The 11,622-nt window shown below is 41.4% G+C and overlaps 1 protein-coding gene across 3 annotated transcripts in view; it reads right to left on the bottom strand.

Annotated features, from left to right (window-relative positions):
* The window catches only part of Xpo6 (exportin 6), a 105,762-nt gene that overhangs the window by 15,558 nt on the left and 78,582 nt on the right, over positions 1-11,622 (bottom strand). For all 3 annotated transcript variants that reach the window (XM_020159483.2, XM_074059408.1, XM_074059409.1), the window contains 3 exons: positions 11,093-11,252; positions 5,718-5,810; positions 738-882 (listed from right to left, as the gene is read on the bottom strand). In XM_020159483.2, coding sequence (XP_020015072.2) covers positions 738-882; positions 5,718-5,810; positions 11,093-11,252 — 398 coding nt within the window. The remainder of the gene's footprint in view (positions 1-737; positions 883-5,717; positions 5,811-11,092; positions 11,253-11,622) is intronic.

Raw genomic sequence — 11,622 nt, 5'->3', positions numbered from 1 at the left:
ATACTATTCTTATTAAAAACAATACATTGACAAAGGTGGTACAAAACACTGTATATGATTACAACTACAGAAAAAGAAAGTAAATGAAGCAAATATCTATATGGTCTGGTCACATAAATTGACAAACTTCTTGGAAAACAGCTTAATAGAATCTGGCAGACTTGACATGAATATGGGCTTTACTCAGCAATTCTACTCTGGGAATCCATGGTCTAAGGTCCACTGGCATGTAAACAGAAACACACAGAGATGTAGCATGCTTCTATCAACAGGAAAACCCTAATACATCCCCATAAAAGAACAGCACTGGGCCACTTGAAGAAAAACTGAAGCTGTTCTACATATACAGAAGAAACCAAAGCAACATCTCCAGCTAGCTACAAATTTTCATTTATGTATGTAAAGTCACAGGAAAAAAGTCTACAAGAACATGCAACTGACTACTGGCAGTGCTCACCCTGGGAAGGGATTAAAGAGCAGCAATACTTTTTAGTGAGTAAACTTGAACAATGTTTTACTTGTTCACAATGAGCATGTATTCATGTGGGACTTAGAGAACTAAAACAAAGTTTTATTTGAATGCATGTGGTCTATAACTGAAAAGGAACATGAAATAACACAGTTGTGTTACAGTGGTAAGACTTGTGGTTCTAATGCTGTGTGATACTGTGGTCTTAGTGTAAAAGCAGGTATAGGGACAGAAGGACAGACAAGAGTTAGATAAAAGGTCTTAAGACCTTGGTGCTGATCAGGGGCGTAATTGCATCCATGGTGGTAGAGACGAGTGTCACAAACTGCTGCGTGTTCTGCCGATGGGCTTCACTGCAGTACTGTGCTAGCCAGTGGGAGTAGGCCTGGAGAGCAGCCAGCGACTGGGCGTGCCTGCGAAAAGGAAGGAAGATGTGATCCACAAGGGTCAGGAGAACACAGATTAGTGTGAAACTTATTTTCATCCCCTGTGCTGTTCTGGGACACAGAGACAGTATGGAAATTACTGACTTACTCACACAGGACCTAAAAACTAAAATACTCATCATATGCACATGGCCTTCTTGAACACAGACTGAAGTGAATAAATGTCTATCAGATCTAATCCTTCCTGAAACACATGAGTTCACCTGAGAAGATGGTAAGTTATAAAAACAGAATTATCAAAATTCAAGTGATAATTATGTTGACTTTAGAACTAGTAAAAGTTTAACATCCAAAGCTACAAACCAAGATGGAAACAGGTACAAGGTATTATAAATTTGTACGATAGCACTGACACGAGAAGTTAGGCTTCCCTCACATCATCTCTCTGGCTAGAGCAGAACTAAGGAAGCAAACACTGCACTTGGTCTCTGCAAAGGGGGTACTGCATTGCACGTGTAATAAAACATATGTCAACAGAGATCACAATTCATCAAGATGAGAAACACTGAATCTTACCAAGTAACATTGTTGTCTAAGAGCTTCTAAACACCAGACCCTGTAATATACCTAAATGTCATCTCTCCCCTTTCTGTAATAATGATAGAAATCTGTGTGGTGACACTTTGAGATAATATAAACATACTGCTGTCCATGGCTGGGGCATCACTGGGGGCCTTGAGTAAATTATCACATTGCTGGTTGCAAACTGTTGATTTTTCTGTCTTTCCTTTTCTATTCATTTGCTGGCAGTCGTCTGTCAAAAGAACTTTCCTTCCCCTCATCTTTTTTGGTTTTATCAATACAAATGCAAGACTTGTTTTATTCAATGTAGTATAATCCATTATTCTCCTTATTTTTTCTTGATGATCAAACTTTCAACTAGGAAAAACCCTTTCAAGCCAGTCCATTGTGTCTTTCTCACATGCTCCTGCCATTCATGAACCACTACCTCACATTCTCCAAGATCTCCTGCCAAGGCCTTACAGCATTTCTTCAAGGAGCTCTGATTTCTTTTAGTGGAAAAAGTATTTTAGAACCGAGACAACGCTTCATGCCAGTAATCCTAGCTACTCAGTAGGCAGAAATTAGGCAGATCACAATTTGAGGCCAGTCTGGGCAAAAAGTTCATGAGACCCCTATTTCTGTCAATAAAACCCGGGTGCAGTAATGTGCCCAGCTATGCAGGAAGCATAAAAGGGATGACAATAGTCTAAGCCAGCCAGGGTATAGATGCAATACCCCATTTGAAAAATACCTAAAGTAATAAGGGATAGGGGTGTGGCTCAAATGGTAGAGCAGCTGCCTGGCAAGCACAAGGCCCTGAATTCAACCCCCCAAGATTGCTCCATGTCCTCCTCCCCCAAAAAACTATTTTAGAAACCCAGTCCTGGGGGTCTGAAGGGCTGCACTGTTACTGGAGTGTCACTGCTTCTGGGACCAGGTAGATACCACTTTCTAACCAAAAGCACCAACAATTACAGGGCAAATTCACACTAAGAGCCTTCTGCTGTGGTACAAGAGGAAAGATGTCTGCTTCTCCACAAGTCTCTCTCACACATACAGGAGCACATGCATGCGTGACTGGGGGACTGCTCTACACTACAGGAGAAATTTAATGTGTGGTTTATGATTAGGTAAGCCTCGAATCCAAATATACATTTGATGTTCCAGGGACAATTGTGGACATTTGAATACAGACTACATATTAGATTACATTACTGCATCCATTAAACCTTTTGAGTGCTGACAATGGTACAGTTACATAGAAGAATGACCTTATTCATAATAGATTCATGCTACATAATTAATGGGTGAAATGACATGTCTGCAGTTTATGTCCAAGTGGTTCAGACAAAAAAAAAAAATTGTAAATGTGCATGTGTATAGAAAGCAAAAATAAGAAACAGTAAGAAAGATGGCCTGATGACTCCAGGATAGAGGTATGAGGGCATTTATTCTATGGTTTTTCCCATATTCTATAGGTTTGAACTTTTTCAAAATGAGAATTTGAATAGGAAAAGGTACTAAGTACCCTAAAGAAAGAAAATCTGGAGAGTGGGCATTTGAAATTCATAGTAAGCAGGCAGGTATTTTATATTAAGAATCCATTAATCCTTTATCCTTTATTTAAGGAGGAAGAACACTGTCATGGTTTGGATATGAAATACCCTCCACAGGTTCATGTGCTGAACACTTGGTCCCCGCTAGTGGTGCAATTTGGGAAAATGGAAACTTCAGGAGGTGGGGCTAACCTGGAGGAAGTAGATCACTGGGTGCTTGCCTTTGAAGATCACACCTGACCCCAGTCTCTTCCTCTCCTGCTGCTTCCTGTCGGCCATGAGGGGAATAGCTCCTCCATCCTCCCCACACCAGCTCCTGCCTCTGTGATGTTCTGCCCAAGCACATGAGGTCAACAGACCATGAACTGAGCCCTTTGAAAACCATAAGCCCAAATAAATATTTCCTCCTCTAAGTTACTTTCTCAAGTATTTTGGTCACAGCTATGCAAAAGTCAACAAATGAAACATCAAAGTTAGCCTTTGAAATCTAGGGTTTCAGTCCAGTCTAGCACACTTAGGAGTTCCCCAAAGATAAGAGGGGCTCTGGAACTTTCTGAAATTGCATGCACATTGTCAGGTTCATGAGCAAACTCATCTTTTTCACAGATGCCTCACAACATCATTCTGCAGTTCTCAAAAAGGAAAGCAATGTTTTAAGAAAAGAAAAAGTTTAAAAACCATAGTAAATAAAAGATTCTTTTCTATCATTTATTTAATTTGCAGCTCAAGAATACTCTAGAACAGACTTTTTGTAAAAAATCACAGTGTATCTATTTTAGGCTTTGCACACCATTCTCCCTGTCACAACTAATGACTCTGCAGCTAATGTGTAAACACAGTCACTGTAAATGAATGGGCATGGTTGTATCCCAATAAAACCTGTGTTCAATAAAAATCACAAGAGGCCACTGTTTTGGATTAAGCTTGTACACTGGGCCCCAAGAGTCCCATCTAAAACTCACAATGGAATGAATCACTCTAACTGAAGTTTCACATCACTACACTCGAACTAACCTGTACTGTTTATCTTATGATCCTAGAATTCAGGATTGAGAAAGAACAGTCAAATCAACCAAACAGGGTAGTTCCGAGTATCATAATACTGACGTTCCCTCTGCCCTAACCCCTACACAAAAAAAGAAACCTGAAGTAACCTGATGTTAGCCAATCAGTTACTTTTCTATTGGCTGTCTCTCTGTTGTTGTTTTACAGGGAAAGTAACTTTGAAATGAGCACTCGCCTTTTGTTTCTGCCTTCTTCAGTCCCTTCTGTCTTTAAAACCACCCTCCTAGCCAGGTGCCACTGACTATAAACCTGGCTACCTGAAAGGCTGAGACCAGGAGGATCACCACTGAGGCCAACCCAAGCAAATAGTTTGTGGGAACCCATCTCCAAAATAACCAGAGGAAAATGGAGGTGTGGCTCAAGTGGTAGAGCACCTGCTTTGCAAGTGTAAAGTCCTGAGTTCAAACCTCAGGACTGCCAAATAAATAACCTAAGGGTCTTAAATATTTAATGTGCAAATACCTGAGCCTTATACCATCCTACCAAAATCATCATTTCTGAAGGAGCATATACCCCATACCGTTCTCTGCCATGTTGAGATAGTATGACACGTTTTGCTTTTGTCCACTGTTCCCTCAACCCTTGTTATGTCCTAAATGACTACAGCAATAGGGCAATTTTTATTTTAAAATATTTTCCCTTTCAGCCTCACTTCCTGCAACAACTTCATGGCACCGAGAGGTAGTCTTCTGCTATTTATAACAAGTCCTTCCAAACACAGCTGAGAATTACATTAAGAATGATTTTTTGCAAAGTCCCTAGATAGCCAGGAATGGGGGCCTAGCTATCAGAGGAACCAGCTATGTGCTCAGAAGTTGAAGTTTTCAGCCCCATCTCTAATCTCCGGGGCAGAAGAGGACTAAAGATCCCCTGGTGATTTAATCAGTCAATAGTGTCTTCATACAAAGGCATCCATAAAAACCTAAGGAGGCTGGGAAGGCCAGAGAGCTTGTGGACAACCACACATGTGGAGGGAGGCCCCTCCCGCATCTTCTTGCCTTGGCCAGCTCCTCCCCTGGTGTTCATTGGTGTCCTTTATAACAAACCAGTGTCTCCCCAAGTTCTGTGATACACTCTAGCAAACTAAGGAAACCTGAGGAGGTGGTTGTGGGAATTCCCACTTAGAGCTGCAGGCCAGAGCATAGGAAAAACATTCTGGGGTCTGCAACCAGCATGGGAAAGGCACTGAGGAAAGGACAGTTTTGGGGACTAGGCCTCCACCTGTGGGCTCTGATGTTACCTCCAGGTCATGTAAGATGGTTCCTGATGCTTACCACGGAGAAGCCCCACATCCCACCCCTGAAGCATGTCATCAGTGCTTTCTCCACACATCTTCAGTTTCAGTGAGTGATGTTTAAGGTCCCAAAGGACATACAAACTCTTTTCTCACCAGAGTGCACTCCCTAACTGCATGGCTTCCACAGCATGTGCCTCCTGCAATGCCCACTCTACAGAATCTCCTTCTCCTCAGGCACCCAGTGCCCAAGAAACTCCACTCACTCCAGCACCCCCTGCCCCAGACATACAAGCCAACAATCTTCTTCTTTCTGGGTTCCAAGTTTAAGGACTTCACCCCTACTGATGGCAACTGCTACTGTTCCTTTCCTTCCACCAAACCATTTGGAGGTGGAGCACAAGGTCTTGCCTGAGAAGGCGCAGAAACCAAACCCTACTTACACATCAATGAGGTCAGGTTTCAACACCGATGGCACAGCTGTTTCAATGTTGTACAGTTTTATCTGAGATCCATACAAAGTGACTTTAACCAACCTGTTGGCAAAGAAGATGAGAAAGAACCTTCAGTGTGAGGAATAAAATGAACAAACTGACAAGGTACCAACAAAGAAAAGGACTGACTTTTTCATACAAAACAGAATCAACATTAGACCTTCAATTTTATCCCAAGGAAATAATCTGAGATGTATATGAAGGTTATATACAAGGACACTTACTAAAGCATTAATTACATTGTCAAGAAGTCTAAAAACAATATAAACATCCACCACACTGACACCTATAGAATGCCTCTATAAGTGAGAATAAACAATATTTTTAAAAAGCACACCTGCAATCTCAGTACTCAGGAGGCTGAGGCAGAGGAGCATGACTTCAAGGACAGCCTTAGCTACAGAGACCCTATCTCAAAAAACAAAACAAAACAAAAAACAGGCAGACATACTCTTCTAAGAGTATATGTAAACAGACTGACAGAAACCTTCCATAAAATCTGTATTGTTAAAACCAACCTGGCACCAACTTATTTTTGACAAAGGCGCTAAAAATATACGATGGAGAAAAGACAGCCTCTTCAACAAAAACTGCTGGGAAAACTGGTTAGCAGTCTGCAAAAAATTGAAACTAGATCCACAAGAGGCCACGAATAGCCAATGCTATATTCAGTCAAAAGAACAATGCTGGAGGTATCACAATACCTGACTTCAAACTATATTACAAAGCATTAACAATAAAAACAGCATGGTACTGGCACAAAAACAGACATGAAGACCAGTGGAACAGAATAGAGGACCCAGATATGAAGCCACACAACTATAACCAACTTGTCTTTGACAAAGGAGCTAAAAATATACGATGGAGAAATAGCAGCCTCTTCAACAAAAACTGCTGGGAAAACTGGTTAGCAGTCTGCAAAAAACTGAAACTAGATCCATGTATATCACCCTATACCAAGATTAACTCAAAATGGATCAAGGACCTTAATATCAGACCCCAAACTCTGAAGTTGATACAGGAAAGAGTAGGAAATACTCTGGAGTTAGTAGGTGTAGGTAAGAACTTTCTCAACGAAACCCCAGCAGCACAGCAACTAAGAGATAGCATAAATAAATGGGACTTCATAAAACTAAAAAGCTTCTGCTCATCAAAAGAAATGGTCTCTAAACGGAAGAGAACACCCATAGAGTGGGAGAAAATATTTACCAGCTACACATCAGACAAAGGACTGATAACCAGAATATATAGGGAACTTAAAAAACTAAATTCTCCCAAAATTAATAAACCAATAAAGAAATGGGCAAGTGAACTAAACAGAACTTTCTCAAAAGAAGAAATTCAAATGGCCAAAAAAACGCATGAAAAAATGCTCACCATCTCTAGCCATTAAGGAAATGCAAATTAAAACCACACTAAGATTCCACCTCACTCCTGTTAGAATAGCCATCATTAGAAACACCACCAACAACAGGTGTTGGTGAGGATGTGGGGGAAAAAGGAACCCTTATACACTGCTGGTGGGAATGCAAACTAGTACAGCCACTCTGGAAAAAAATTTGGAGGTTTCTTAAATATCTAAACATAGATCTGCCATATGATCCAGCAATACCACTCCTGGGGATATACCCAAAGGAATGCGACACACAGGTTACTCCAAAGGCACTTGCACACCCATGTCTATTGCAGCACTATTCACAATAGCCAAGTTATGGAAACAGCCAAGATGCCCCACTATCATGAATGGATTAAGAAAATGTGGTATTTATACACAACAATGGAATACTACTCAGCCATGAAGAAGAATGAAATCTTATCATGTGCAAGTAAATGGATGGAACTGGAGAATAGCAACCGGAGCAAGGTTAGCCTGGCTCAGAAGACCAAAAATTGTATGTTCTCCCTCATATGGGGACTTTAGATCAAGGGCAAACACAACAAGGGGACTGGACTTTGATCACATGATGAGGCAAGAGCACACAAGGGAGGTATGAGGATAGGCAAGAAATTCAAAAAAAAAAAACAAGATAGCATTTGATGTCCTCAATGCAAAAGAACTAATGCTGAAACTTTAAAGCAACAGAGGCCAATAGGAGAAAGGGACCAGGAACTAGAGAAAAGGTTAGTTCAAGAAGAATTAATTTAGAATGTAACACATACGTACAGGAAAGCAATGCAAGTAAACTCCCTGTATAGCTATCCTTATCTCAACTAGCAAAAACCCTTGGTCCTTCCTATTATTGCTTATACTCTCTCTACAACAAAATTAGAGATAAGGGCAAAATAGTTTCTGCCTGGTAGCAAAGGGGTAGGGGGAGAGAAGGAGGGGACAGGGGGAAGAGGGGAGAAATGACCCAAACATTGTATGCATATAAGAATAAAATAAAAAAGTAAATAAATAAAATAAACTATAGTATGGTAGCTAAATAAATTTGGTCTAAAGATTAAAAAAAAAAAAAACCAACATGGCTTTTAGCTTAAAATCACTTTCAAATTTTCTAAAGGAAATGTTTCAGACAGACTGATAGATAGTAAAGAAAATACAGAAAAATACACATTGTAGAACCCAGGTGGTAGCCACATGCATGCATACATATATGCATGTATATATACATAATGGATATTCCCTTCACTGTTGTGAAGGTTGGAGATGTTTATGGTAAAACACTGAAGTAGAGAGATAGGAGAAGCAAGTGCCTGTTGAATGAGCTAAGGCATGGCACAGCCCCAGGATGATTCTCTCAGAAGCAAGGTGGGCCCACTGGTTGCTCAAGGCTTACTGCACACAAAGGAGCTCTAAATGCATCACAGGCTGTGGCTGGATTCTCTGGGCTACTGTGCATGGAAAGCTGGGAGTACACCTATCAACTGGGAATCTGCTACCATGCAACCCTGGTCCCAGCCCACGGGCAGACTCTGGAAAACACCAGCTCTGAAAAGCACCCAGGACTGATGCATGAAGGCCCACACTCTGGAAAATGTTCCTCTCTGGAAAGGAAAGAAAGCAAGACTTGATTCCAAATAGAAAACCATAAACTATTCGGGGTTGGAAAGCAGTTAGAAAGGGTACTTAGGGTACTTTTAGTGAGTCAAGAGAGGGAAGGCAGGGCAGCGTGCTTGCCTAGCACTCACAGGGCCCTGAGTTCAATACTCAGTACCACAAAAAAAAAAAAAAAAGTGAGGGTAGAGAGCCAAGTTCTTAATTTGAAGTTCTAGGATGTTCTGGAGTCAAATAGTAACTCTTAGTAAGCAAATACAATGACACCATGCTCCACACTAAAAATGGACTTCTAAATGTCTTTTAACAGGCCTGTGCTTAGCTAGGCACCGACAGTCACGCCTGTCATCCTAGCTACTTGGGAGGATCATGGTTTGAGGCCAGCTTTGGGCAAATAGTTCTCGAAACCTCCAAATCCAAAATAACCAGACCAAAATGGACTCAAAGTGGCAGAGCACCTGCTTAGAAGCATGAGGCCCTGAGTTCAAACCCCAGTCCCTCTCAAAAATAAGAAGCCTGTGCTTAGCAATTTGAACACTAGGTTTATTTAATGTGACCTTTAAGTTAAGTTTAAGTTAAGTTAAAACACACTAATCACACTGGCTAGTCTAGTCAGGTGATGTAGGCACACTCTAGTCTATAAATGCAGACAAAGCAGCAAGTATTGCTCAGTACTGAGCTTAAAAACCTAACAACTCAGGAGGAGCTCTCAATGTGATCTCACCATAAAGTCAAAATGACTGACAGGCATGTCTATATCACTTAACAAAGTAAAATAACAAAATGGACATCTTATCCATAAAGTTAAAGCAGGAAGGCATATCCTAACCCTGCTAAACATCAGTGCAAATGGATGTAGCACAGGTCCAAGAAAACAGACAACTCTGGAAGCAGAAGTGCTATAGTTTAGAGCAAGAGCTCACATTTGGACTCAGGAAACATCTGGACTCCCTCTCATGAAGCAAATGAACTGCACAAGGTACTTACTACCAATGAGCCACAATTTACTCAACAGGAAAATGGCAATACTGGTCTCTCAAAAAAGGGTATAGCCACTTTTGAAAACTTCCCACTACTGTATGCCACTTTTATTTTTAATAGTAGCTTGGCTTTTCAGGGACTTAAAATTCTGAGTTATTGAAAGTGGGTATTTATACCAGGAGTCAGTAAGCAACAACCTGCAGGCCAAATTTGGCCCAGTTTATTTTGTATGGTACAAACTAAAAATGGTTTTTATATTTTTAAAAGGTTATAAAAGTATAAGTACACTACAGACCATATGTGGCCTGCAAAACCTAATAAAATATTTAATATCTTTGGAATTTGCTGACCTGTTTTATATCATTAACTATGAGATTAACAAAACTTTTACCTTTGTGTAGAAAGTTAAAAAAGAAAAAAAAAAAAGAAAGCATGGTTAAGGAAAAAGAGATATGTTACTTCTTCATATAGTCCTATAACCATGCCATTGCAAAAATAACCACCTTTTTTAAAAATAAACTTTAAGTCACCAAAAAAATAAATAAATAAATAAATAAATAAATAAATTCTGAGTTATTTCTGTTTTTAAGCCAAGATGTAGCAGCCTGAGAAAAATCGGGTTATGGATATAATTCAGTCTGTTGGGGCTGTTTCCACATGTGTTACCAGTGAGGAGGCTACTGAACCAATGAAAGCATCAGGGCTCAGGGCCTTTGGACTGACCCACGCCTACCCAGCTTTGATCTCATCAACCCTCTAGTTACCTTGAAATGGTCCAAATTCCCCATTGCTTACATCTGACTTTTAGTGTGCAGACTGTCAGGGAGGACTGGGTACAACGAACAGATACACCTGCATTTCACACAAGGGACACAAGGGATAGCAGGAAGAAAAGGAGCTAAGTGGTAAAAGGTTGGAACCACTCTTAGACCAGGCCTGGAGGATAAGACAAACCACTGACAGCCCTCCACACTCATGGCAGCTGGCATCCTGCTCAGATATACTGTCCCTTATCTTAATGTCGTTTAATCCTATGGGAAGACTATACACACCAACCTCACCTGGCTCTTTCTGAGTCCAGAACTGATTTTCTACCTATACATATGCAGCGAGTAACAGCTGTGTTTGTTTCAGTGCTAGGCACGTTCTAAGTGCCTTACTTACAGTAAACCTACAAGAAATGATTTCCTCTCCATTTTACAGATGTGGCATCAAAGTTCAGAGAGGCTAACAGTTCACTGCTCCACACTTGCTTGTCTGGGCAGAGCTGGCACTCACAGCGCACCTCCTGTGAGAAGGTAGGAGTCAGCTCTGAAGGGGATCAGGCTGCACTGTGCCCACCTACCTCTCCACCACAGTGAGGGCATCACTGAACCGCGCAGCAAACACGTCCCCAATGAAGTACTCAGCTAAGCGGCCCACAGCCTGCAGCAGGGAGCTCAAGTCTCGCAGGGAGCAGTGCAAGCGCCGGCAGTCATTCTCCGCGGTGATATTCAGCCTGTGTCCTGGAACACAACACCACAGACTGTTGTTCACAGGAAGAACACACTGTAGTTCACATAAACAGCAGTTCCACTCAAGCTGCCCAGGGCAAAACCAATCAACCCACTCATAGCTTCCTGCTACCAAGCAGGGACACTGGGTACAGCCTCCACCTAAAGCTATACCCACATGTGCTCCTGGTGCCGGGGGAGGGACAGACGGCCTGGGATGTGCTAACACAGAGGAGCACAATCTGATGCCTCTTGAAGCTGGTAAGGCATTGACACCACCAATTTTATATACAAGGAAGTGTACCAAAGAAGGCCCAGTCAGTAACATGCCCAGCATGGTCCTATTTCTAGAGCAGACCTGGCGCTCTCATCTTGACTCCAA

Source organism: Castor canadensis, chromosome 17, assembly GCF_047511655.1.
Source record: "Castor canadensis chromosome 17, mCasCan1.hap1v2, whole genome shotgun sequence".
Lineage (NCBI taxonomy): Eukaryota > Metazoa > Chordata > Mammalia > Rodentia > Castoridae > Castor > Castor canadensis.
This window is presented reverse-complemented; position numbering and strand designations above follow the sequence as displayed.